This window comes from Polyodon spathula, chromosome 26, assembly GCF_017654505.1.
Source record: "Polyodon spathula isolate WHYD16114869_AA chromosome 26, ASM1765450v1, whole genome shotgun sequence".
Classification (NCBI taxonomy): domain Eukaryota; kingdom Metazoa; phylum Chordata; class Actinopteri; order Acipenseriformes; family Polyodontidae; genus Polyodon; species Polyodon spathula.
In genome coordinates this window covers 12328501-12353500 of record NC_054559.1, presented here as the reverse complement: position 1 = coordinate 12353500, position 25000 = coordinate 12328501, and the positions used below count along the sequence as shown (strand labels likewise).

At 38.8% G+C, this 25000-nt stretch overlaps 2 protein-coding genes and 1 long non-coding RNA gene across 3 annotated transcripts; 1 reads left to right on the top strand and 2 right to left on the bottom strand.

Annotated features, from left to right (window-relative positions):
* Positions 1–3766, top strand: LOC121300802. The gene is made up of 2 exons (XR_005947570.1): positions 1–32; positions 134–3766. It is a non-coding gene; the product is annotated as an uncharacterized LOC121300802 (long non-coding RNA).
* A 1658-nt stretch (positions 3767–5424) lies between these two features.
* On the bottom strand, positions 5425–19503 carry LOC121300799 (bMERB domain-containing protein 1-like). Its single transcript, XM_041229672.1, has 6 exons — positions 18748–19503; positions 12857–12980; positions 9960–10033; positions 6960–7074; positions 6422–6504; positions 5425–6087 (listed from the first exon to the last, which is right to left on the bottom strand). The coding sequence occupies exons 1-6, from the start codon at positions 18845–18847 to the stop codon at positions 5972–5974; spliced, it is 612 nt and encodes a 203-aa protein (XP_041085606.1). The 5' UTR covers positions 18848–19503; the 3' UTR covers positions 5425–5971.
* A 452-nt stretch (positions 19504–19955) lies between these two features.
* mpv17l (MPV17 mitochondrial membrane protein like) lies at positions 19956–24269 on the bottom strand. Its single transcript, XM_041229287.1, has 4 exons — positions 23490–24269; positions 23126–23196; positions 22752–22781; positions 19956–22134 (listed from the first exon to the last, which is right to left on the bottom strand). The coding sequence occupies exons 1-4, from the start codon at positions 23791–23793 to the stop codon at positions 21949–21951; spliced, it is 591 nt and encodes a 196-aa protein (XP_041085221.1). The 5' UTR covers positions 23794–24269; the 3' UTR covers positions 19956–21948.
* Positions 24270–25000: the final 731 nt, after the last annotated feature.

Below are 25000 nucleotides of genomic sequence, written 5' to 3'. Positions count from 1 at the left end.
CCAGTTTGAGGAGCGGCCAAGCAACGTCATAGGTATGCATCTGAAAAAAACTGCAAAATTACTTTCCTATCCCACTATGTACTGTATTTAGTTGTGTTTTTTTGGTTTAAGTCCTTTTTTTTTTTTTATTTAGTCTTTCAGGATACCTCGACCTCTGACACCATGACTCCTGCCAGTGGCACTAGGTGCGTCTGTCTAACCAGCCAAGTCCAGAAACCAAGCTCGCCAATCATCTCTCAAGTCAACAAACCCCCACCACCTTGCACACTGAAAAGAGATGTAACTGAGAGTTCAGCCAAGAAGACATCTCGCAACAAAGTGAAGCTGGCAGCTAACTTCTCCTTTGCAACCGTAACTCGACTTTAAGCACCATTACACACGTACACATAATGAAGCCAGAAGTATCCACTCCAACAGAATATGTTGAATAAGTCTCTGTAATCTGCATTTTAGTTGCCATATACATTTTTTTCTTGTTGATACGTTAGAAATGTCTTATGATTTGCCAACTGTGTGCTGCTATATATACTTTTTTTTGTATGTGGAAGCTTTTTTAATGTCATTACCCTTATTTCATGAAAGATTACACCTATTTTAATTGATCAAAAGTCTAGGCCCGGTGTAATGTTTCATTTAGCAGTGGCTCTGCCTTTGCAGATTTTGTTTTAAAATGACATGCGTGTTATGAGACCTTCATGCAAAGCCATGGTGAAAAGTGGAAAGACGCCGTTTAGTTATAGAAAAACTTACAATTTTAAGTTTGCATTTTCTTTTTCTCCTACTCTTTAAATGTAAAAAGCAGAAGAAACTGATTTATACTTGTGATTTAGTGTAAATAAGCAAACAAGATTACAGCTTTAAACTGAGTAAGTTGTAACTGCATACCAGAATCTCATGAAATGTACTCTGTAACACTGCAAAATCTCAAATTCACCACACATACACAGGTGTCCTCAGATCTGATTTATCTGTTACAGTAGAATGAAAAACTAACTGTAAACATGGCCAAAATGCTCTTCTGGGGGGAGGGGGCACTAGTGTGTTTGGGGTCTTGTAGCTGGCAGGTACCTTTCCAGGTAACCAGCACCTTTCACCACAGCATGGATTTTGGGCCTTTGCATTGGGCCATGCATTTTCAAAAGAGCTTGTATTTGTTAAAGGCACTTAATTATTGGTGCTAATTTAGCATAACAATTTTGATTTAGTTTTTGTCTAATTTAATTTGACTTTCTAGCTTTGGTGCATACCTGTTCACTGACCGAACTTGACATGCCATTATGTACGGTGTTTGCTTCAAACCAATTGATAAAATCTAGACTTTGATATTGTTTTGTTTAACACAAAATTCTGCTCCAGTTGAAGTTAGTGTATTTTGTATTCATTCTGCAATTGACTGCATTAGGACAGTGTTATATTTTGTTTGTTGCAATGAGCTTGACTTTAAAGACCCAGGAGTGTGCTAGTCTGATGAGAGTCTGTGTACTTGTCTGTGGCACTCTTAAGACCAGGGACTATCTTTGTTGTGCTGTTTTTATGTTCTTTGTAAGTTTAAAATTTTGCCTTTTGATGGTGATTTTTTTAGGAAAGAGAAAGATTGCGTGAAAAGGACATGCCTAAGCCTCTACCAAAGCAGCTGAAATGGATACTGGTGTGTAACAGTGCGCACACTAACGTAGGGGCTGAGCATTTGATTTACGTTGGGGTAATTTATTATGAAGTTGTGGACTGCTGTTTACAAGGCAAGATATGGTGTGAAATATGCATCTAATGCATAAATCACAGCCGGTTTTGAAGAAATAAATCGTAGGGGGAATGATGAGGCATGGTGTGGGGTAGATAAACTGTAGTTTAATTGTTTTGTAAGCCATTTCCAACCAGGATGACACCTTCTGGGTATCTGTGGAAATGTCAAGGTTGTTTTCTTTAACCTTGTTGGTTTATTTGTTTCTTTTTAATTAAATAATTGAAGAAAAAAGAACTATGTGTTTGTGTATGTTGAGTTCAAGGGGAGTGGCTAGCTGCCTCCTTTTTTATTTTTTGTATCATAATAAAAGTATGTTTTTATTCTAATGGTCATTTAGTCTAGTGTTGTGCAATTTTGTAAGCCTTGTCAGTTGTCTTGAGTGAGAAAGGTCCTGGAAACATCAGTGTTCCAACTGTTTTGGTCTCTCACCTAGGATCAGGTTGTTTTGTTGACAGGAGGCCCATAGAGGTTTTCTGACTAGAGCCTGGCTTTTACAATGGCTTGTATTCGCCATGGTTGTTTTTACATGTCACTTTTGGTTTTGTTCCACTTTTTTTTAAATGAGAACAAAACTTTTCTTAGTTTGTGGAGTCTGCTGAGGGATCAGTGAAGATATGCAAGCTAGCACTGCAGGTACAAATGCGCAAGGCAAAATGGAACGGGAGGAGGGGAAGGGTTTGTTGAGAGTTTTATAGGGGACTGAATTTCAAATAAAATAGGCGTTCCTGTTTCTGAGCTCTTAAGTTTTCTAGTTTGAAAACTGAAATGGGGCAGAAATTCACAGGACTGCCACAACAATCTGATAGTCCTGGTCCACATTGTGGTAACCAAGTTACCCAGATATGTGTCTACTTTATTCTGACAGTACCTCTTCCAACATTTGGTGTGTTTTCTCTTCCCCCTCCAACTGGACTTCAGAGGCCTTCATAAACTGAATGAATCCTTTATTTGCAGAAATGCATAGAAAGTATCTGCGCTCTTTAAGGCACCAAAGTTCCTTCTTTCTGCAGAGAATAACAGTTTTGGGAATGGAATTGCAATTCATTTTATTTCAGTAGTTGTCCAGCCTTGTAGAATATGATTATGGATTCAGAGGGGGATACGTTTTTAACTATGTCTGGAACTAGACTATAGAGAGAAACAGGGAGAATTTTGTCAATTCTGTAAATATGAAATCAGTGCAAAATACCATTTTAGTCCAAGTGATTCTTTTTGTACCTCTCACTCAGCAGTCAATTAAGTATGAGAACCTTAAGTTGATTCTAAAAAGGTAAATGTTTTAAAGATAACTGAAGTTATTATTTTTTTTAATGTCAGCATTTTTTTTGTGACAAGAAATCTTTACAGAATGAAATGTCTTTTTAATGCTGCAGAGATGGTATGGCTATGCACGTGATGCCTACTGCTTTTACAAGTTTGCTAGCAGTGGGTGCTCCCTCAAGAAAACTATTGTTCCCCTCCCCCCACTAACATTGCAGTTACAGCTTACTCAGTATTAGGATGGGATGACGCTTGCAATATAAATTAAATTGGTAATTACATGTATTACTTGGTTTCCTTTCAATGTAAGAGTGCTGATTGTACCTTTTTATATGCATGTTTGCATAATTTTGGTTTGTTCATTTAAAATCTGCATACTGGTTTCTTTAGGAAAAAAAGGCCTTTGTAATGTTGGTTTAGGAAAAAAACAGGCCCTCAGTTATTTAGTGATGCCATTTTCATGAGCTTTTTTTTTTTTTTTTTTTTGTATTGGAGTGATTTGAATATGAAATGCAGTCCATGTTCCACACATTATATAAAGTGTATGTTGGCAATATTGTTTCCCTTATTCCCTTGTCTGGTGCTGCACTTGTTAATGGACCACCGTTGTTTTCATCTGTTGCCCCTTCCAAATTCCTGGCTCCTTGGGGGGAGTTTTGTGTTTTTTTTGTTTTGTTTTTTGCGTAGATGACAAGTTACAATAGCAGTTTCTTTTTGTTTTGAAGGGACCAATTTCTGTTAATAAATCTCACCGCAAGCATACATTTCTGTTATTAATGATTGTCTCCTGAAGTGTGTGTCTGGGGTGAAAAATATGAACCACTAACTTTTTCTAGTTGTCCTGAACTTGATATTCAAGTTTCTTGGTGGTATTGAATGTTTTCCATGTGGTTTTGTTTAATTTAAAAATAATTCATACTAATGGAGTGCTGAAATAGTGTCAGGGCAACTCCAATATGTTTCACTCGTTCTTGGACAATGTCTAAACCTTTCTCCCAGTGCAAGGAGAACATGACTTAGTTTTTTGTAGTTTAAAAACAATTGTGAAGAAAATGTGTGCAGAATAATAACCACTGAGTGAGTACTTTCTCAAATTTTTTTTTAATATAGAAATAAATTAGAAAAACTTCACAAAACAGAAGAGAAATTAAGAAATTCACATATACACGTAGCAGAAGTGGTACTTGTGATTTAATGGACAACCAAAGTATCCCTGCCTCGAGACCGGTCTCACTACTGGAGAAATTGTATTGCAGCCATCACACTTATTTTCTCTTCCGGTTTGTAACAGAAGAAAAAATCAGTTTAGTAGCTGGAGGTAAACTGCAGCCCAACTGTTTTTGGGGGGCGTGCTGTGAAGGTTTGTAGAGATGTCCAGCATCAAAAAACAGATTATTGGGGATTGATTAAGTATATTGAGGAATATTCCAAATACACAAAGCCACCTGATCCCAAGACAGCAGTTTTATTTTATTTTTTTCTAAACATTTTGTACAATGTATGTTTCCATTTTTAAATAGTTTGTTTGCAGGAACAGACTGACAGACCAGTTCAAGAGTCAGAAGTAACTTCTGTAAACATGATTTAAAAGGTCTGCATGATGGGGCTTTTTCCACCACTCAAATTAGTACTGGGACATGTAGAGCACCAAAGGTGCCTTTTTAGTATGAACTTAATCAGAACACAATACGTTGTCTGTACAAGTTATTTTTAAAAAATAAAATCCAATAGCAAATTGATATGTTGCACAATTGCAATATATAGACTAGTTTGGATGTAGACTTTGCACTGGCACTAGAAAGTTGCATCTGCAGCGTCTCCCAATCATATTGTATTTCCTTTTGGTTCTGTATGGTGGTTGCAGTGTGTGTAAGCTTTGCTCTAACAAGACCATGCTTTGCCAATAGAAAAAGATGCTGATTAGGATTATAAAATGACCATATTTCAAATGAAGTAAATGATGATCCTTCCCTCTATTAATCAGTGCTAATTTAAGTAGACACGAATGACGCATGGACCAAAGATCCCCTTCTTGCATGTTAAAGATCCCAGGTTGTTGAGTTGGGCTGTCAGCCTCAGGTCCTGACTGGTTGCTTTTCAGGGTTTTTTTTTTTTCTTTTTTTCTTTTTTTCTTTTTTTTTTTTTAAAAGCATGCATGCCCTACAGGTAAACATCTACAACTGTCTTCCCAGTGTGGTGACAGGACCTTGTGCAAATGGGGCTTTAATAAATATCAACATAGATAACCTAACACCTAATAATACTGCAATAAATATTTGTAACTACGCCCATGTATTTAATTTTTTTGTGGTAGGCTTTTCCACATTTTAGAGGACTCTTGTTCCAGAGCTGAAACAGAAGCCAGACTTGTGCTCACTGAATTTTAGTCTTGCATTAGGCAACAAGTTTTTTTTTTTTGGGGGATAACAAACTAATTAAAATTCTAGTCCTATTTCCTTGCTCTTGTCAACGAAGCCATCCTTTCTAGCAGTAGATAAGCAATAAAAAAAGGCTTCATTCCATACTACATTTTAAGTTCGTTTGTGAATTTGGGTGTTAATTTTTTAGTTGAGGTTTTTAACACCCAATTGTGTTTTTTTTTTTTTTTTTTTTTTTAAAGGGTCCTTGTTTAATTTAATATGTTTTAATCTCAAGTCAGAAGTATAGAACAGATTCCTTTCCTAACTCCACAATCAGTGACTGCATGCAATATTTCAGGCTTTAGTTGAACTTAACTTGAACTTCATTATTTTGAGAGTTACTACAAATTTGACATGTACTATTGGGGCAAAAAACCTGGGCTCACCTCAAGAAAAAGATCTCTCATATGACTGTGAGGTTGGGACTAAACACATACATTGTATCTCTTATAGTGTATCTCTTTTTTTTTTTTTTTATTGTTTGTTCTCCCCTCTCCCTGCAAAAGCAGGCTCCAGCCAGCAGTGTGGGCTCTCAGAATCGTCATGGTTACATGATGGTGCATTCTGTGGCTCCACAGCAGTCCTTGATTATGGCTGCCCCTGATTTAGCGATGGACGGCTTGTTGGGTGGTGGTTCAGGGGTCACCTTCTTTTTAGGAGAACCTGTCGGGTTGGGAGTAAGAGAGAGAGAGTGTGTTGAAGATTTAATATTGCATTGTACTGGTATCTCAGTACTCTCTGGCAAAGGGAAATCTAAAACGTATTGGAGTTTGTGGAATGCATGTGATGGTTACTGTGTTTTTTTCCTCAAATTACAAAGGTTATGTTGCTTAGTTGTTGATACAGAAAGAAAGCAGAATGGCTTAGTGGTTTGAAAAATCTAACGTGGACAGCTGGGAGCAAGTCACCTGACACATTTTTGCCTTGACAACAGACGCTAGAGTTTGGATACTTAATCCCATGTGAAAATGTAGTGTGTATAAATTGAAGCACTCACTGTCAGTCCCTTTGGTCATTTTCTCCAGTGGCATCAGTTTTAGATGAAGGAAGTCAGCCATCTCTTTGTCTTCCTCCTGCTCCCTGCATGCAGAGTCAGGGTAGTGTGAGTCAGGTTGCATGTTAATTAATGCATTACAACATACATGCACTTTAACCACAAGCACGGAAAGAGTCCAGCACTCTATACAAAAAGAAAGCGCAGTTGTGATTGTAAGAGAGGAACACTGAGATAAAAAAAGCTATTTTGTAGGAATGTTTTCATTCATATAAACAAGTAAGTCCCAGCTTTACCTCACAGAAGGCGGCAGATCATTCCATAACTTAGCTTTACAAGAAAAGGCCCTTCCTCCAGTATTATTTTCACTCAGTGAAGACAGGTCTCACCTGGACTTTCTCATCTCTCCTCTGCTGTCAGCCTGCACCTTCATACACAGCATTCTAACATCTCTATCTCAGCTATCCAGCAGTGATGTCACTGCCTGATTCTAAAACTCTGCAGCACAGGAAACAAAACCCCATCTAGAAATCTGTCTTACCTTAATCTTTCCACCTCTGCGTCGTCCACCAGGAAATCTCGTTTCTGAACTAGTTTATGAATTTTCAGGATCAATTCCTCCTCCCTCTGCTTGTGCTTCTTGGTTTTCTCTTTCTCTGAAAAGGGTTAGGGCAGCAGGGTTACTGATCAATAGACTGGAATTAAAACCCCCTGAATCGAGACTCCACTGGAAAGCGTATCAAGCCTGGCTGATCACATTGTCGTGGAAATTCTAATAAAAGGAAGAGAGACTGCAAATTCCAAACACACAGGCCTTTATTTCTTAAGTTTGCAAACTGAGAACACTCAACACACAGGGTGCTAGATAATCATCGAGTAGTGTTCCAACATAGAGAGTTAGATCAGTTTCATATATACCTTAAAACTGTCAGCAAGGCAGAGGGTTAGCCAGTATTGATTCAGATATTAGCATATAAGGGAAACAATTTATAACTATGCATACGTGGCATATAGCTAAGACAGCAAATAACAGAATGGCTGCTTTGGGTGTATGTGCAAAAAGGCATGTCTGGCTCATCCTATTATCCATTGTCTCGCAGCTGCAGCTGCAATGTAGGCAAAACTTTATATTAAGCAAAGCATACAAGGTTATGCGAACAAGATTATAGGAGTGCAAGATGCCAGTACTTTTCCATGTCGAGCCAATCCTATTTTCTATAACATTTCTATTACAACATCTGCAGAAATGAAAGCTGCCTATTTCTACCAAACCTATACCCCTATTTAATATCAAAATCTGACCAATTCTACTGTGGTTTGGGGGGGGTCTCATTTTTGTTTTGAAGATATATACACAGGATAAACCCTTTGAGAATGCAGATTTTCAAAGATACTTCCATTGGATTGGTAGGGGTTGGTATTTTATACGATGAAGCCTGTTAAGCTCATTTTGAGAAAAACAGGTTCTGTCTCTGTCACATTACACACAACAGAGCAGGTGAAAGGGTTCTGAAAACTCAGAACGTGAGTGTTGTGGACAGGTCTTGTATTTGCAGCATTCAGGTCTATGCAGATCATTTTTGTTGGGCAACTGCGTATTTCTTAGTGCTTCTTTGCATGTCTGCTGCCAGGAATTTTTTGATGGATCAATTATGGCTTCATAATGGTAGGAAACAGACAGGGTTCCCAATTTCAATACCAAACTGTCCCCTCACCCCAATAACCCAACTTCTCACTACTAATAAATCTATACTGAGTGATTTACTGTGTTAAACAAACTCCCTTCATTGTTAGTTTGCAACTTTCCTTTTATCAAAATAAGTTTGAATCGGCAGCTAGAGATCAAGGATTATCACTCTTGTTCTATTATTATAGGTATGCTGTCATGTTTCAATCTAATCAGTGGCTTGGGTTTAAACATTTTATAGTTTGCGGTGCGACAGCGTAGGGGGTATTTGTTGTTCATTTTACCCCACTCAGAACAAGCCATCTCACACATACATACAGTACACCAAATATATTTCCCATTTACTACAAGTGAAAGGAGAACCATTGCTGGCAAATGCTTCCTTAATTTTAAGGAAATGGCGACAGCCAGGTGTACTACTGAATTTATATAAAGGTTTGAGTAAAGGCGTTATAAAATATGTATCGCTATTATTGATGCTTCAGTGGAAATTTACTTCCCTAACACCAGCTATAATTATACAAACTGACTACTGGAATAGAGTATGTCCTCCTCTTGCTTATTTTTCTAATTTGATATAGACTATTTAAATGCAGCAGAATAATATAAATCTTTTGGGCTAAACAGCATTTTTTAAATTTTATTTCCAGAGAGAATCCTTGATTTTGAGCATCCGTCAGCTTTGGAACACATTTGGGAATTGAGACGATTGCAATAGTCAGCATTTAAAAATATATCTATATATGATAAAGTACAGTAATCTGTCATGTATCCGCCAGTTACGTCTGCCCTAACCGTTTATCTGCCATGATCAAGCTCTTCAGCAACGTCACCCATGTGTATAGCACTAATGCAAAATGGCTACAGGAAAGCGACTTGTGCTTAACAATTGAACGTTTTTTTTTTTTTTTTTTTTTTTTTCGTAAACCGATGCATTTTGTTACTGTGTAAATTACCTGACACCAATGTAAGTGTATACGGCACTGCAGCAAGGCAGCAGCCCTACTGTAAATAGTGTGTATTTATTGTAATTAATGAATGAAGTATCTGATGCTCCTATGACAGCCTGCCTGCTGTGTGTGATTACCAGGTGTGGAATCTAATCAGCAGGTAGGTGTGTTCCAGCGGGGCATCGGGTATAAAAAGGTTGCATTTATTCAGCTTCAGGCTGCTGCAAAAACAAAGCCGACCAAGCTAAAGAAGCTGAAATTCGCCAGCGCGTGTGTGTGTGTGTGAAAGAGAGAGAGTAAGAGGACCAGAACCAGGGTTGGATACTGAAGAGTGAGTAAGCAAGTTGAAACCGCCGACAGCCTGGCGAGAAGCCTGAGTTTGTTTATTATTGAACAGAGAAGATTAGTTCAGAGATTGAAGATCCCACCAAAGTTTTCTTGCACTGTGTTGTATGTGCTCTGTGCGCTACTATTGCTGGTAGTGTCACGTGAGCTGTTCTGTGTGTTGATATGTAAATAAATCCTGCGGGGCGATTCAACTTCAACCTTGGTCTGGCTCTCCTGCCTGTCACTCAGCAGCGAATGCACGCACCCACACGGCAGATGGCTACCCTGTTACAAGCATTAACACCCTGTATCTTTCTAAAGAAGGGATTTAGTGGCGCTCCCTAATAAAAGCTGAATCTGAAAACAATAATTGTGTGAATATAGTAAGTGTTACAGCTGTTTATAATGGTATTTAAAACAAGACTCATTTATCTGACTTTTTACATATCTGCCCTTACTCTGGTCCCACTGCAGCTGGATACGCGAAGGACTACTGTACTTTACCTGATCTGACACAACATCCCAGCAAGTTGTATAGAAAAGAACAATCAGCATGCATATATATAGTAGTATTAACCTGGAACTACCACAATTTTCCGAAGTTCTTGTTTCAGATTCATGATGTCTTTACATAACTGGATATCGTCCATCCTAAACCAGGCACAGGAGAGTTGGGTTAGCTGAGATTTACTATACATTCAGAAAAAAAAAAAACTGTAGAAATCTTAGATAACAGTCAAGTTGAGAGAAGCTGGACAAAAAGAGCATAACTGTCGTTTTGTAACTCAAGCAAACTGGAATTTGTATTTCTTGATTTATCGTTTAAGTAATTTCTCTAACCCGAGTGCAATAAGTTTCAACTACAAAGACAATGGTCTACAGTTCATTATACAGAATTACATAACCCACATGCATGCACCCACACACACATTGTATGTGAGCTGATTTATAGCAGTGCAATATCCCAGTATTCCCTGGATCACTCTGTAACCTTCATAATAACACGACTCTCTGTATCCCTTAATCTCCTTGTCACTGTGCTCTGAAATGAATATGTGATAAATACGGGGGCCTGTGACTCACTCACTGTGCATGTCCTGATGTCAACAATTGTGATTTAGAAAAACAAACAGCACAAGGGAAGACAAGGGCGTCTGGTTCTCTTGAGAGAGGATGCAGGAGCAAACAGCAATGCTGGATATCCCTAACAGTGCAATAACAACCTGAACCACCAAACAGCATATCATAGGCATACAGCAGATAAAGATAGATGTGCACAAATCTTTAATCTTTAAAGTACATTTTTTTCCCAGCAACTTAACTTAACTTTGCACACCTGTTGTCAAAGCTGACCACCACACAGTTTTCTAAAGCTGAATCTGTATTTATAGATGGATTAACCAGAAACGTTAGCAAAATTACAGACATTCATGCATTACAAATTGGGTACATGGAAAGATTGGCCTGGAAATGAATTTGGATGACAATACACCTTGTATGAGTTAACAAGGACTGACAACTCTGCTCTCACTAGCTCTTGTTCTCCAGCGCAGCTGCACAAAAAATACAAGAAAAGAAAGAAACTCGATTAACAGAAAAGCTGATTGCCAGTCAGGGAGCTGACATTAATGCGAAGTCTCTAGGGAGAACTGGAATCGAGACCAGCTATGTCTGAAAGACAGCAATACCTTTTAAGCATGTTTTTTTTTTTTGTATTGCTTTTGTTTTAAGTCAATTACACTAATTACTAATAATAAAAAAAATGCAATAATTGTCTATCTGAACAGGCATATTGATGTTATGGGTGATGATTAATTATATTTATAATTTACAATGTCTTGGCGTACTGAAATTTGCTGACCCAGGGTAATGTTAACAGCCATGAATAATTCAACTGAGGTGATGACAGGAGGCTGTGCAGCCATCTCCCATGAGAAACGACTGCAGGTCAACTGTACTGCATTGTAAATAGCTGGAAAACAGTACCATAGACAGACGACGGTACATATACTGCAGTTTCTGTAGTTTCAGCTAGGTGTTACAGTATAGGCATCTCTTCCTCTCTCTGTCTGTCGCTCCCTCTCATGTTATTACTGGAGAAAGGTTTGATGGGTAGTACACAGGTATTATAATACCATCCTAATTGTTTTTTTTTTTTGTTTTTTTTTACTTTGCTCAAAGGGTTGGTTGCTTTCAACAGTTTCAGATGACAGCATTATTTAAAGAGCAGTGTTTGTGTTCTTTGTATATCAGAATACAATAAATGTATTGCAGACGCTGCCAAACCTGTTTAAGGCCTTGCCCAGGGACCAGCAGGTCTTTCTACCCCAATGAATTGAGAGATTGTAAGAGAATGGAACTTCAGCCAAACTAGAGAATGTGTGTTTACACTAGAACACCTTTGTTTCTGATGGAACACAGATAATAGAGAGCGTGACTCTGCATGGGGGAGGGGGAGGGAGGGGAGGTGGATGGCACTGGTGGAGCCATGGCTGGGCTTCTGCCTGGATGTTGATTGCTTTCCTCTTTGAGGTGAGGCTCACAGCTCTGTAATTGCTGCCTTGCTGTTTCTCATATAAGCATTTTACCCGGGTCTTCCTGGCTGTGATGTGGGGGGGGGGGGGGGGGGGGGGGGGGGGGGGGATTCCCTACAGACAGAGAATTGTTTACTGCCTCGCTCTGAACTTAATTGCAATATTGCCTAGACACCTCTGTAATTAATTCTAGACAGTTGAAATACTTCTAGAATTGCCTAGTTTCCTAGAATTGGCGATGATCAGGCTGTGATCAACAACTCCGTGATCAGTATGAAGCAACACTGACCGAAAGGCCATAGCATAGTAATGTGCTATTAAATATAGTACTAGCCAGTATTCATAGAAACGTCACTCCTGTCAGAAGTTCTTGCGATTGATCCAAACTATCATGCTGTGTGTTCAGTTGTCTCTGATACCAGCTGATCATGATCTGTGATTTGGAACTCACTTGTAGATGTGCAGCTATAGATGCTATAGACTGAAGCCACTCCCCATGTTTTGGCATGCTCCAGGCAGACATAAGCATTAAACTAGGAAGGGAGTTCTCAAGTATTCTACCTCAGATGGAAATTCAAGTTAGCCCTCATCAATAAACCAACAGACATGAATCCTTGTTTTTCAGTAAATCCATATTCACTGGAAAATAAAAGCAAGCAGCCCTAAATCAATCCCGAAGCTCGCAGTCCAATAAAAGAATCAAATCACAGTGAAAATCTGGCTTCAATTGAATAGAACTGTTTTACATTTAACGTGCTTAACCATGTGCATGTGATTCTAAGATATTTCCTAAAGTGTATATCTAGGATAATACAGTAGGGGGCTTATGGTCCAATATTGGATATAAGGTTGCATGAAATTGATGAGGTTTTGGTGTTTGTCCACATTATAAATAATGCTGTATAATAACAACCACATGAAGGAGGGCAGCGATACTGACATGAATCGTAGCTCGGACTCCCTGCGCACCAGGACCTCTCGGAGACGCTGGATTCGCACCATCTCCACCTCCATCTCATCCGGAGACATGGAGGTCTCTGCCATCGACACGATGTCCAGCTGGTCTGCAGGGGACAGGGGAAGAGGGGGCTGAAATCCCTTGTACATAGATTTCATGAGATTTTTTAAATCTATAATTCCACTCCATTCATTGTTACACCATGGCTATGCAAAATCTTATCAATTAAATTAGCAGCACTATCTAAGCGTTCCATCACTTAAAAACTGTATTCAGTACGGATGCAATAAATATTTGATTAGCAATCTGGAAGTGTGATGTCTACACCTACAATGGAACTTTATCAATGTACGTTTGACGTGCAAACATAATTAGCCAGGGGTTATCTAAAAAAAAAAAAAAAAAATGAAGACGGTGTTTCTAAAATGTAAAACCATTACAGTGTATGAATGCCATCCCACCTTCCTCCAGTGTTCTCAGTTTAGCTGAAACCCAAGTAGCTTTGGGGAGAGGAGATAGTAAGTCATGTATGACCTTCAAACATAGTTTTGAGCATGCAGCTTCTGGACAGGGAAACTCAGTAGCCAGTGACCCTGACAGCAGTAGCAGCAGTGTTTGAATGCTGGTAGGGTGCTTGCCTGTGTGACAGCTCTGAGCTGTGCAATTAGACTTCACACACGATGCTAACACTACAGCAGCCTGGGCCAATGCTAATTATCTCTCCGGCAGAATTACAGCCAGGTAACTAGAGCTGAACACTGCAGTGCAAGTTTTAATATGGGCACACCCAGTGGCAGCGCCAGTCCAGCTTTTAAAACTAAAACAACAAAGTCAGCCCTAATTATCACAGACTGGCAAGCTAACCAGCTTCTTGGGATTGTTTATTCCTGTGGCATATCCACTCTGCACAGTGCACGATACTTGACTGGCAAAAAAGAAAATAGCTGACTAAATGAAAATGTGAACTGTTCCAGAGCTTGCCAAGGTGACACAGAATACAACAAGCTTTTAGAATCTTGCATGCTGTATTCGTTATTATTATTATTATTATTATTATTATTATTATTATTATTATTATACAACCTCTTAGGATATCTGCGGGAATTATGTTTGGGCACCAGGTGGCGCTGTGTGCTACACAAAAATCCTATTAGATTCCATTATATGCTGTGTAGAAACGGTGCTAAGCATCAGTATTCCTCTAATTCCAAGTACCTCCTATGCACTCCGATGGGAAATATCTATTTCAGTAGTACGATTAATCCAAGCACCTGAGATTGAAAAACAAATGATCAAGTGTTCAACTTGTGATGTGGTTGATTGTCTGTCCGTGTTGCTATGCCAGGAACCCTTTTAAAGGAACATATAATAATAAAGATTAAAAAAAAAAACCACTGTTGCCATAGGCTGTATTTCACATGCCTGCAACTGTCATGCAAGACCCTTCTAAACTTCTCTCTTGTGTGTTGTTAGATCAACCCACTTCAGCTGTCCGCTCCCTGAAACAGCAGTTCAAAGCTTAGCTTTATCTCCCTCCTCCAAAAAACAAGCATACGAAAGAAAATCAAATGAAGCCTTGGATACATCTATGCCAGTTTAGTAATGAGATTGTATAAAACATTAATGCAAATGCTGTTAAAGACATCTTAATTTATCCCACATCTGGCTTTCCATAAGCCATGCTTCCTTTTAATATCCCTCCATACAAGTGATCCAAGTCTTGACCATTCATTCACTGCTGTCTGTTTCACTTTACTGGAGACTGCTCCTCTCATTCCCTACGGACAACCCTGTGACTCACAAATTATTTTACTAATGAGTTCATATAAAACTATTCATTACATTGCAGTAGTTATATTCGCCTCCTGTTTTGCCGCATTTGGTACAGACATCTTTCCCAGAGCTGTCAAAATGCCCTGAGGTCCACCTAATTTATAATCTGTAATTCCGTTGGTTTACAAAAACATTTACAGGCAAATAAAAAAAAATCCTGTGCAGCAGCTGAGAGACATAACTGATTAGACAATCCATCAAGTTCGGTTAATCTGCTCCAAGTGGATAGAGCTGAGAGACCGAGAGGCAGCGTGCCTTAGCCATTGGAGCTGAGGGATTAGGAACATGGAAAGCAGTAAAATGTGTCCTCAGTAAAGCTCCTCTAAATTATGGAATGCTCTGCCTTCTTGTGTCAGGGAAGCAATTGTAAAACGTGTTTTTGCAAACTAGCCTTTTATCTTAGCTTTTTCAAATGTAACAATTAAAACCACATTTCGTATCTCTTTTTTCAAATTCTGTTTTATTAAAATTTGTATGAGAATGTTCTTCATTTAATGGTTGTGAGTTGTTTTTTGTATGTTGTGTGTGTGTGTGTGTGTGTGTGTGTGTGTGTGTGTGTGTGTGTGTGTGTGTGTGTGTGTGTGTGTGTGTGTGTGTGAAGCTCTTTGGGATCCTTGTGATGTTGTTATAGAAATGAATGAACGAATGAATAAAGTGAATTGTATTGCATTGTTGTATTGTATTGTACAAGAATATAATCGGATGGAAGCTTTTGTAGGCGAGTAATTCAACTTGACATATGGAAATGTCAATATCAATATTGCCCTGTTTTACATTCATATGTACTTATACTTGTTTTGTGTATTGAAGTACTTCAGTGTACATTTAAAATGTATAATGTACAGCATATAGATCAGTCAAATGCATTTTTCAAACTTCACACTGCTGAGATGCAGGTCAGTGCCCCTTTACAGAGTACAGATCTGCAGCTACGCTGGCTCTAACCTCAGTGTCTACTTTCACTGCAGTGGAAGGAGAATCTTGCAGCTGGAGCCATCATAAATATTTAAACAAACAGCTCCGACCCCTGCCTGACGTTGTGAAGACAAGGAGTGCTGCTTCTGTTTTGTATATACTGAAGGTCTGAATTCAGTCATTTTCATTTACCCTGCTTGACCCGAAACAAAACATACACCTTGTAGCACTTTATTTCCATAATCAGTAATAATGCAAAAACAGACAGTGCTTTTAATATAATTGCTCCTACAATACAATATTTCTTTAATAACATATTTGTAGTCTATATTTCATCGTACACAGCATATACATGGGAAGAGTCTTCATTGTATTTCTTTGAATTCCGATTGAATTTTCTGGCTGTCAGATCCCCAGTGGAAAGTTTTTGATATTGCATTGAAGGAGCTGCTTCAAATGCCCCAGAGAGCTATTTCTGCTCTGCGGTTTCACCTCTCAACCCTCTCTGAGTTTCATGCTTTAGTGAAGTGCTTTCTCTAAGGTTCCCAGTGCAGAGTTATCTTCTCCTGATAAATGGAACAACATGATTCAGTGGCCAAAAGCTCCCCAGTCTAAAAATATCTGGCAGGATGAATCGCTGTGTGGACTAATTCCCTAGAAAACCCACCTCATTATAGAAACATAAAAAAACACATATTTTGCATAATTATGAAGACAATTCACTGTTGAAACTTTACTGAGGTTTGCTGAACCGAGGAGGCGTCATACAGACAGTGTTCCAGCATGGCATTACAAGCTTCTTGATGTAGCTGTTAAAATATGAAAAACAAACTTTTTAATAAGCCCACCTATCCCCAGTGTGTCCGGTTTAGGGATCTGCCTTATTTTCATCTGCAGCTTAACTGCAATGGAATTCCAGTTTTGATAGAAGGTAATTGAAGGACATTTGGCCTAGTGGTTAGAGTTGAGGGACAGGGAAGAAGTGGTTGGAGTTCAGCAGATGGGCAGCTGTGTAGGAAAGTGGTTGGAGCTGAGGGACTGGGAATAACTGTGATCCAGTGGTTAGAGATAAAAAACAGGGAGACAGTTTTTCTAAATCCAAATTTCACTGTAATATGTTTTCCAAGAAGGCAACTTGACGACAGCAGTCTGGGAAGTGGTCCCTATCAGAAAGGCCAGCTCAATGGGATTCCCTGCACAAATGTATTGATTTATAGCAAACAGTTAATTACACAGTAAAAAGGAGTGAACCAGGCCTCGAAGGGATCCTATACTTCTATCCAACTTGCGCTGGGTTTTCTGTTTACAGAACTGTCAAATCTCTCTGCATCCTGCCTGCCATTTAAAACCGCGCTTATTCAATCAAACTATAGATTTCTAAACATTTTGCCCTTAATGGCCAAACAGTCATGCTTAATGAATATTTCATTTCCGATGCTGTGAGGCTCTGTGTTCTCTGGAGGTCTGTTAGAACAGAGCACTGCAGTGCTGTCTTATGTAAACCCCACTGTGCAGCTAATCTTAATACCTTACTGGCGTTTTCCCTTACAGCTGGTCTGTTGACCCACTTAAGGGCATTGCTAAATACAATAAAAATACAGTGAAATAATATCAGCGAAAAAGCAGGTTTAGAAATTTTTTTTTGGGTGGGGGGGGTGGTATTCTGATCAATAAAACAGAGCCCAGTTTTCTTGGGTGGGCAAGAAGGCTGCAAAACACAAGTTGAGTGTCCCCAATAATACAAGGTGCCAACCACACCATTCTCTTCCACACTGGCTATTGTTGCTGCCAGCAACTTTCAATGTTCTACAGCAGTGGTCCTCAACTCTGGCCCTCGAGTCCTAATCCAGTCCAGTTTTTTACCCCAGGCTGGTTATAATGTAGTTAATTGAAGCTGTTAAGAGGCAATTAACTGATTTAAGACCTGGTTGTAATAAAGACCAGGTATGGAATGGATCTCGAGGGCCAGAGTTGAGTACCACTGATCTACAGCATATCAGGGAACTGGTCAAGTCAATGATTTTTATTTATTTATTTTTTTATGAAATGCAGTTGTTTTTTTGTCTTCATATATGTTTGTGTTGCTTTTAAAGCTCACCCTGTTGACCCTTCAGGAGATATAAGTTGCAAGCACATAAAGGAGATGGGTAATAGCAAATACCAGATTGGTTTTCAGAGCAAACCCTTTCAGTTCGTCTTGCTGCTCCTAGCCACTCTGCTAGTGGTACTTCCTTGAATTACTGTTGCACTGGTTTTCCTCCCTTGGCAGTATGCCTCACATAATAAGTACCATCTGCATTCAAATTACACTAGTATGCTGGTAATTATGGCACAGAAAATCTGCAATGTCTTGACATTAGGAACTCTGTGCTCACAGACCTTAGCTTTAATAACCAGAGAAAACAATACAATTAACTTTTTAACTGGAAGGATACAAATGAACATTCTTGGAATTAACAGAGTGTATATAATTAACTGCAGTACCACAGCAGGCAATATATTGCATCAGCCCTACTACTGCCCCTTAGTACAAAACCATTGCATTGCCATTGCAGTGCCACAAGTGAATATATATATATATATATATATATATATATATATATATATATATATATATATATATATATATATATATATATATATATATATTTTATTAATTATGGCCTTTGGAAACGATGGGATTCCCAACCTTTTTTTTTTCCAACCTGCGACTCCTTAAAAGGACAATAGCTGGTGTGCCGTGTTTATTTTAATATAGATACCAGTATTGGCGTTTTAAAAGGAAAGGCACGCCGCGTACTGCCAACAGAGATCAACAATAAAGACTGCTTATGGAAACAGCATACCCAAAGCGGCACCACACCACGTGCAAGCAAAGCGTTTCTATTCTCTATCGAGATTAGTAGAAGCATATAAAATAATGAACTGCAACTGGACGCAGAGCAAAGTAAATGCATGCCAAAGCAGAATGCTTTCTGCCCTGTTTAGCAATGCAATGTCTTGTGATCTAATACTCTGCTAAAGACTGTGAGAGCATTGCTTCCTGTAGGATCACCTTGGGCTCGCACATCTCCCCAGCAACCACAGTACAATAAAAACAAAACAAAATCAAGAAACACACTCGCCTTTGTCCGTTTTCCACTCGGTCTCCATCACCGCCCCGTAGCTTTTGAGCGCTCTCTCCGTCGCCGAAATAGATTTCTTTAACTCCATGGTAGTTTGCATGTATTCGATTTCACTCTGCAAAGTTAGGCTTTCTTATTGCGATTGTTTTTCAGTATATTTGATTATTTGTGTCAGTCTGTCGTTGTGCTTTTCGGACTCAGTTACGTTCCTCCCATTTCGCGGCAGCACCGACCCGAGATGGTCTCATCATCTTGCTTTTTTTTTTTTTCCAGGCTGCCAAGAATTTTACAGGAGGGCTGTGTTGAAGTCGCAGCGCTCTTTACCGGCAAAGGATGCAGGGAGCATGCGCACTAAGACCAGGAGGCAAGAGCATGAGAGAATTTGTTGAATGTGAAATGACAGCGTGTTATTACGGACATTTTTAGCTGTACTTTATTAAAGCTTGCCTATAATTCGAGGGGTGTTGGCATGCTGAGTTGGAAAAAGAATCTCCCTGAACATTTCGTGAGATTTGTAAAGATGTCTTAAAATGATAATGCATCTATCTATGTTTCTTCAGGTTTATTTCAAAGACCACATTCCTGACATGCTGCAGCAGTTTAATCCGATTCGCGGGAGGGAAAGTAATGGCACCCAGCTCTAAAACACAGAAAATTCTACATCTGATTGGCTCGAACACGATGTATAGATCCATAATAACCTGCAGTGAAGACCTCTCCAGAGCAAAAATTCATAATATATTCCTGTCTGTCTCAGGGGAGATGAGAGAGAGAGAGAGAGAGAGAGAGAGAGAGAGAGAGAGAGAGAGAGAGAGAGAGAGAGAGAGAGAGAGAGAAAAAAAACATATCAGTGAGCGATGATTCATCTGCCAGTGTGATGCTCTCAGCCAGGGCTGCTCAGAGCCCTGACAAGCTAATACTGAGGACCTGCTTTATAAATGCTAGCCAGTAACAGATGGTCCTGTGTTAGAATCTCTGCCTGCCTGGGTAGATGTGAACCTGCCCTGCCTCCAGCTGTCATGATGCTGGCTCCACTACTCCACTAGAAATGGAGCATTACCATTTTGTGACAGAAGTGGAAAAATACCAGATTTGCAAGCCATTTCAATTCAGCTATTTAGTTAAAAAGCAAACTATAAATCAGATAGGGGAAATATGCATTCATACCAAATAAATGTCACAATATAGTCATTGAACCTACTGTACAGCACATTTATTGAAAAGACAGCAAGTAGCTATGTAGTGCTTTTTGAATAAGACATGTAAGATATAATCTGCAGATGTTTTATCATTTTCAATTGTGTTAATGTATTGCTTGTCTTTCTCAGTCTATAACACTATAAGCTTCATCTGCCCACACTAGTCCCAACACTGAAAGTGCCAATCAACGGGGATGCTTTCTCTTTAAGGAATGTATCCCCTCTTGATTAATGGTTAGGTAGATCAATATTCTCCGTTCTAGCAGCAGAGTTCAGTCTGGAAGTGTACTGGAATACGTTACGTCATCATGCCAACTTGAACTTATAAAGTCTTGCAGTAAGTGGCTTAAACGTTAGTAGAATTGCAAATTCACATGACAGGCATAAACACTTTTACAGCAGAGTACCCGACCTTTGGAATAACCTGTTCATTCTTCACACAGCTTGTCATACACTTCCAATATTGTTCTTGGTTTCAATAAGGTGGGCATTATCAAGCATGCGTGAAACATATTATTGGCAGGATTAATATAATGGGACTAATATTGGAGAGAAGAGTTTAAACCACAAATATGACAAATCATAAAATATTACATTAAAATGTTGTAAAAAGAAATAAGGTAATCAATACAGTAACACCAATCCAGTTCAAATGTATTTGAATATACACAAACTGCATTAAATTAAATACAGTGCACAAGCAGATTTTTGGAATTATTATTTAAAATATTAGGTATCCGTAGCATTATTAATACAAATAGAAGAATCTGGAAAACAATGCATGCAACATATTCATATTGATAACAAGGACAGTGTTTAGTTATTTCCTGTTCCCGTTTAATAAATACTTTGTGGGAAAGACACAAAACTAGGAGCCGATTTAAAAGTTTGCTCCACATCTCCTCTTAAGTAGAAACTAATGTTACAAAACATGTAAAATCAGACCCATAATGACAATCAAGTACTGTACATGTAGGCTTCATTACACTACAGTATATAGTACATCCTGAATTTGATCTCAATTGACCTACAATAACTTGGTACTAGTTCTAATATAAATATCTACAATTATATAAAGTACTTCCACATCAACTAAGTGACAAAAAGACCTGCCTTGACATGACATGATAAAAATACTGAAGTATCTATATTCTCATCCTCCCACAAAGGCAGCAATTTCCACAAACAACTGTTCTGGCAAAATAATTCAACTGCCTCAATGGTGAGACACAGCGCTCACAGAAACAGAAAATCAGGGACTGAAAAGGAATCAATTCAACCAGGCACTTGGAATGACTGTACCTTGCCCCAGCACAATAGCCCATTCACTAAATAGGATGCCATGCCATACATAACAATGAAGTGCAGTGAATGCTGCCCATTGGTACAAAATACAAGTGCGGTTAAGAAGACAGCAATTTAGCTGCATTATAATTACATTGTAACAGGAAATAAAACCCTACATGACATCTACCTATAGCTAACTTGTATACTAACAAAAACATTGCCAATGTCTGCACCAATATCTTGCACTTTTGCATTTTCATCTATGTTGCATTTCCTAGTCATATGTACATGTCATCCTTGTACATATAACTTGTAGGTATGTATCTTCCCATTGCAGTTCATGATGTTTTTCATTATTTTCTTTATTTTTACAAGCTTTTGAGCTAACCCCACTCTAGTCTAAGCTAACTGACTGCCAGACCTTTTATTTTCTCATTCCAAAAGGTGATGTCATTTTGCTACCTTTTAACTCGTGTCTGCTGCCCCTGTATATTGTAGGACATTTTGGAAAGAGGAACTGAAAAAGATAGCAGCTGTGTAATTCAAGTTTTACTTCTTTGGTCCAACAAAATAAATAAATAAATAAAGCTTCCTACAGCATGGGAACTGGTGGCGTTCCGTGTGTTGTTGTTAAAACAGAGATTGTTTGGGGTCATTCCTGGTGTCTTCTCTTCTGTTTCTGTTGAGGTTGTTTGAGGTTATGAAGTTTGTTTTTTTATTTCTGTTCTTCAGCATTCGTCACGGACGGGGCCTCCTTCGGTGACATCACCCAGGAGAGCGCGGCGCTCATGGTCCCATCTCCACACTGGCGTGAGAAGCACAGGAAGGTGGCCCACAGGAAGGCACAGCAGCCCGTGAAGGACGTACGCAGATATAAAGGGACCAGAAGAAAGTTCAGCAACTGGGAAGCAGAGAAAAAAAAAAGAAATGGGTTCAGGTATATTTTCTACTGAGGTTGTGGGTGTATTGTTTATTTCATTTTATTATTCCATTTGTCCTAGTTAGTTTATCCACAGTATATTCAGATATATAAACCCAAACACTGCAGAGTATTTATGACTCAGACCAACTTGCTGTACGTAACTACTGCATGTACTGCTTAATGAGCATTACTGACTGCTTGGTTTCAGGCAGGTATACAACCACAAGTAATTAATGCATGAGCACTTAGAGATACCAAAATACTTTAGAACTGGATACCACTAAGACTTTGAATGTGTGCTACTTTTCTACTACTGCAATAGTGTAACGCCGTTTCAAAAAGGACTATACATGCAGAAGCTGAGACCAATTGAACGCAATTCACTTGAGTGTATGTTCACTTGAGTGTGTGTGTCCACTTGAGTGTGCCAAGCACTAATACTCAGCTGCAGCCTATTGGCTGCCGTCTAACCAGGCCTCAGGAAGTGAAAACCAATGTCCTGGGTATAAAGATATTTCTCTGCCTGCTCTGTTCAGGAAGGTGAAACAAACAGTAAAAACAAAAATAAGGAAGCAAGAAAATCAAACCATTTCTACCTGCATGAAGGGCCAATACAGGAGTCCTGTCTGAAATACAAAATAAAACAATAAGCTAAATTAGGGAACAATGGTGCAGAATTGTCGAGAGGGTTGTTCACCAAATTAACACTCTTTCTAAATTTCGTCAACCTGCTGGGGGCCCAAATCTGTTTCTTTTATACAAAATGACATGTTGAAATTGAAAACACAGTATATATACAAATAGAAAAGGTAATACTGTGCAGATTACATAGAGTACCACAGGCTGTGACTATATCTTTAAATTGGGTTGGGACTGTAATTGAGGATAAGTGTTACCAGGTGGCTGAATACTGCAATGTAGTCAAAGTTTTAAAGGGGAAGTATATCAGGGCTGTTTGAGTTTATCTCACCTTGTATGTGTTCCAAAATTTCTCTCTCCAGTCCTGCAGAACATCCTCTTTGCCTTCAAGTAGACTGACTCCTGAATCAACCAATATAATGTAATGTAAAGACAATTATTAGAGAAAGATGCCCACAAATCCTTCAAACAAAGTATTTTACTATACATCTTCTTAGATAGTACCCTGGGCCTGCCCTGTCTAAAACCGTTTACTTTCGCATTTTAGTTTTATATAGGTCCAGTATATTTCCAACTAAAATCTGAAATATAGATAGACAGATAGATAGATAGATAGATAGACAGATAGATAGACAGATAGATAGAACGTAAAGGCAACCTTAACGCTTTGGTAGTCATAGCCTAAATACGCCCACCTGTGTAAAAGACACTGGTTGCTAAAGGTGCCGCTACTGTCTGGTCCAATAACACCTTCTTCAGAACCATGCTAACAGCTCTCCCGGGGAAACACCTCTCCAAACCCCGCATCCACAGGTAGCTGAAGTTACCATGGAAACTAAACGCCACCACGGCCACATTGCGCGTCTGTCTCCAGTCCAGATCCCTTCTTCTGGTAAAACACTGGTGTACCAAATCGCCGCTGGCAAACAGACAGCCGTAAAGAGTTACGTTGGTGACCCACGGAAACCGTCTGATCTTGCATAGAATTGCCTGCCTCATCTTGATCAAAAATTATGTTGATAAATACAATATTATGTTATTTAGCAATGTTTAGCTTCAGTTTTAGTTTTCTGGAGCACTGTAGCAGGCTATACCGATAGCCGATTGCATAATCCAGAACTGGCAGATCGAAATGACCGCTTTATTAGTCCTTTGAAAAAACAGAAACTAGTCAGACAGACTAGTCGAAAAGAGGATTTGAAAAACGGTTTTTGATCGATTTCTGTTTTGTGTTCTGCCGGGCGGGCAGGCAGTCTATAAAAAAAGACGACGCTAGAGATTATTCCAAAACTCTGTTCCAGCTCACTGAACACACTGTCACTTAAACAAAAAAAAAAACAGACAAACAAACATAAACAGGTGATATATCACTCTGTGTTTAAAATACAGATATTCGCTCTGTTTTAGCTACACAGCTTCTTAATGTACAGATAAACTGTACGTCAGCTACTGCTTCACCGAGAAAGACTTTTGGATACGCCCCCAAACCAGTCCCTTCAAGAAATGAATGTGTAATTATTAAACACATTGAGAAGGTCGGTAGCGTTTTATTTCTACTGTATCTAGTTATTATCTAGTTGTTTGCATTATGGACTCTCATTTGTAATACAGGGAGGGGCATTAGCGGAATGCAATTTCTTACAAATAAATATGCATTTGAACGTGGACCTACTCAAATTGAATCGGCATTCATTCAGCTTTCTAGAGCTATTATTTATTAAATTAGGTGTGAGTTGCTTTGCTGTGCATTTGTGTTTCCCAGAAATTAAAATAAATCATACATTCTTAACATGATGCCATTGCGGTGTCACTGTCAAATTGTTGCCTATTGAGAATACTACCTGTAGGCTACCAATCTGTATTTATTACAGGTATATATTATATAATGTGTGTAATATGTATTTTATGGCTGTATTTCAGTAGGCCTATATGTCATCTCATATGTAATGCTTTCTTTTCAACAGGTTGCTATTGCCACATAAACAAATGGGTAGTATTCATAAAGCATTAGACAGAGCGTTGGCAAATGCAGTTAGTATTTTTGGTACATTTCGTTGTTTTTTTTATTATTTATTTATTGATTTGGTGCTTGTGCTTATTGTCATCAATACGTACACAAGTAGGGCGGAAGTCTGTTTATTTGTAACTAGTTCCTTTGTTCGTGTTTTGCACAGGCTAGGGATCAATCGCTGTCATTATACCGACA

What these genes read in the sequence shown, in the direction of transcription:
- mpv17l (XM_041229287.1), bottom strand. Translation starts at nt 23,793, where the DNA reads ATGAGGCAGGCAATTCTATGCAAGATCAGACGGTTTCCGTGGGTCACC. An exon ending in AATTTTGGAACACATACAAG is followed by an intron (nt 22,782 to 23,125) that starts GTGAGATAAACT and finishes TTTGTATTTCAG; the next exon opens with ACAGGACTCCTGTATTGGCC. An exon ending in TGTATTGGCCCTTCATGCAG is followed by an intron (nt 22,135 to 22,751) that starts GTAGAAATGGTT and finishes TCTGCTTCCCAG; the next exon opens with TTGCTGAACTTTCTTCTGGT.
- LOC121300799 (XM_041229672.1), bottom strand. Translation starts at nt 18,847, where the DNA reads ATGCAAACTACCATGGAGTTAAAGAAATCTATTTCGGCGACGGAGAGA. An exon ending in CGAGTGGAAAACGGACAAAG is followed by an intron (nt 12,981 to 18,747) that starts GCGAGTGTGTTT and finishes TGTCCCCTGCAG; the next exon opens with ACCAGCTGGACATCGTGTCG. An exon ending in GAGTCCGAGCTACGATTCAT is followed by an intron (nt 10,034 to 12,856) that starts GTCAGTATCGCT and finishes TGCCTGGTTTAG; the next exon opens with GATGGACGATATCCAGTTAT.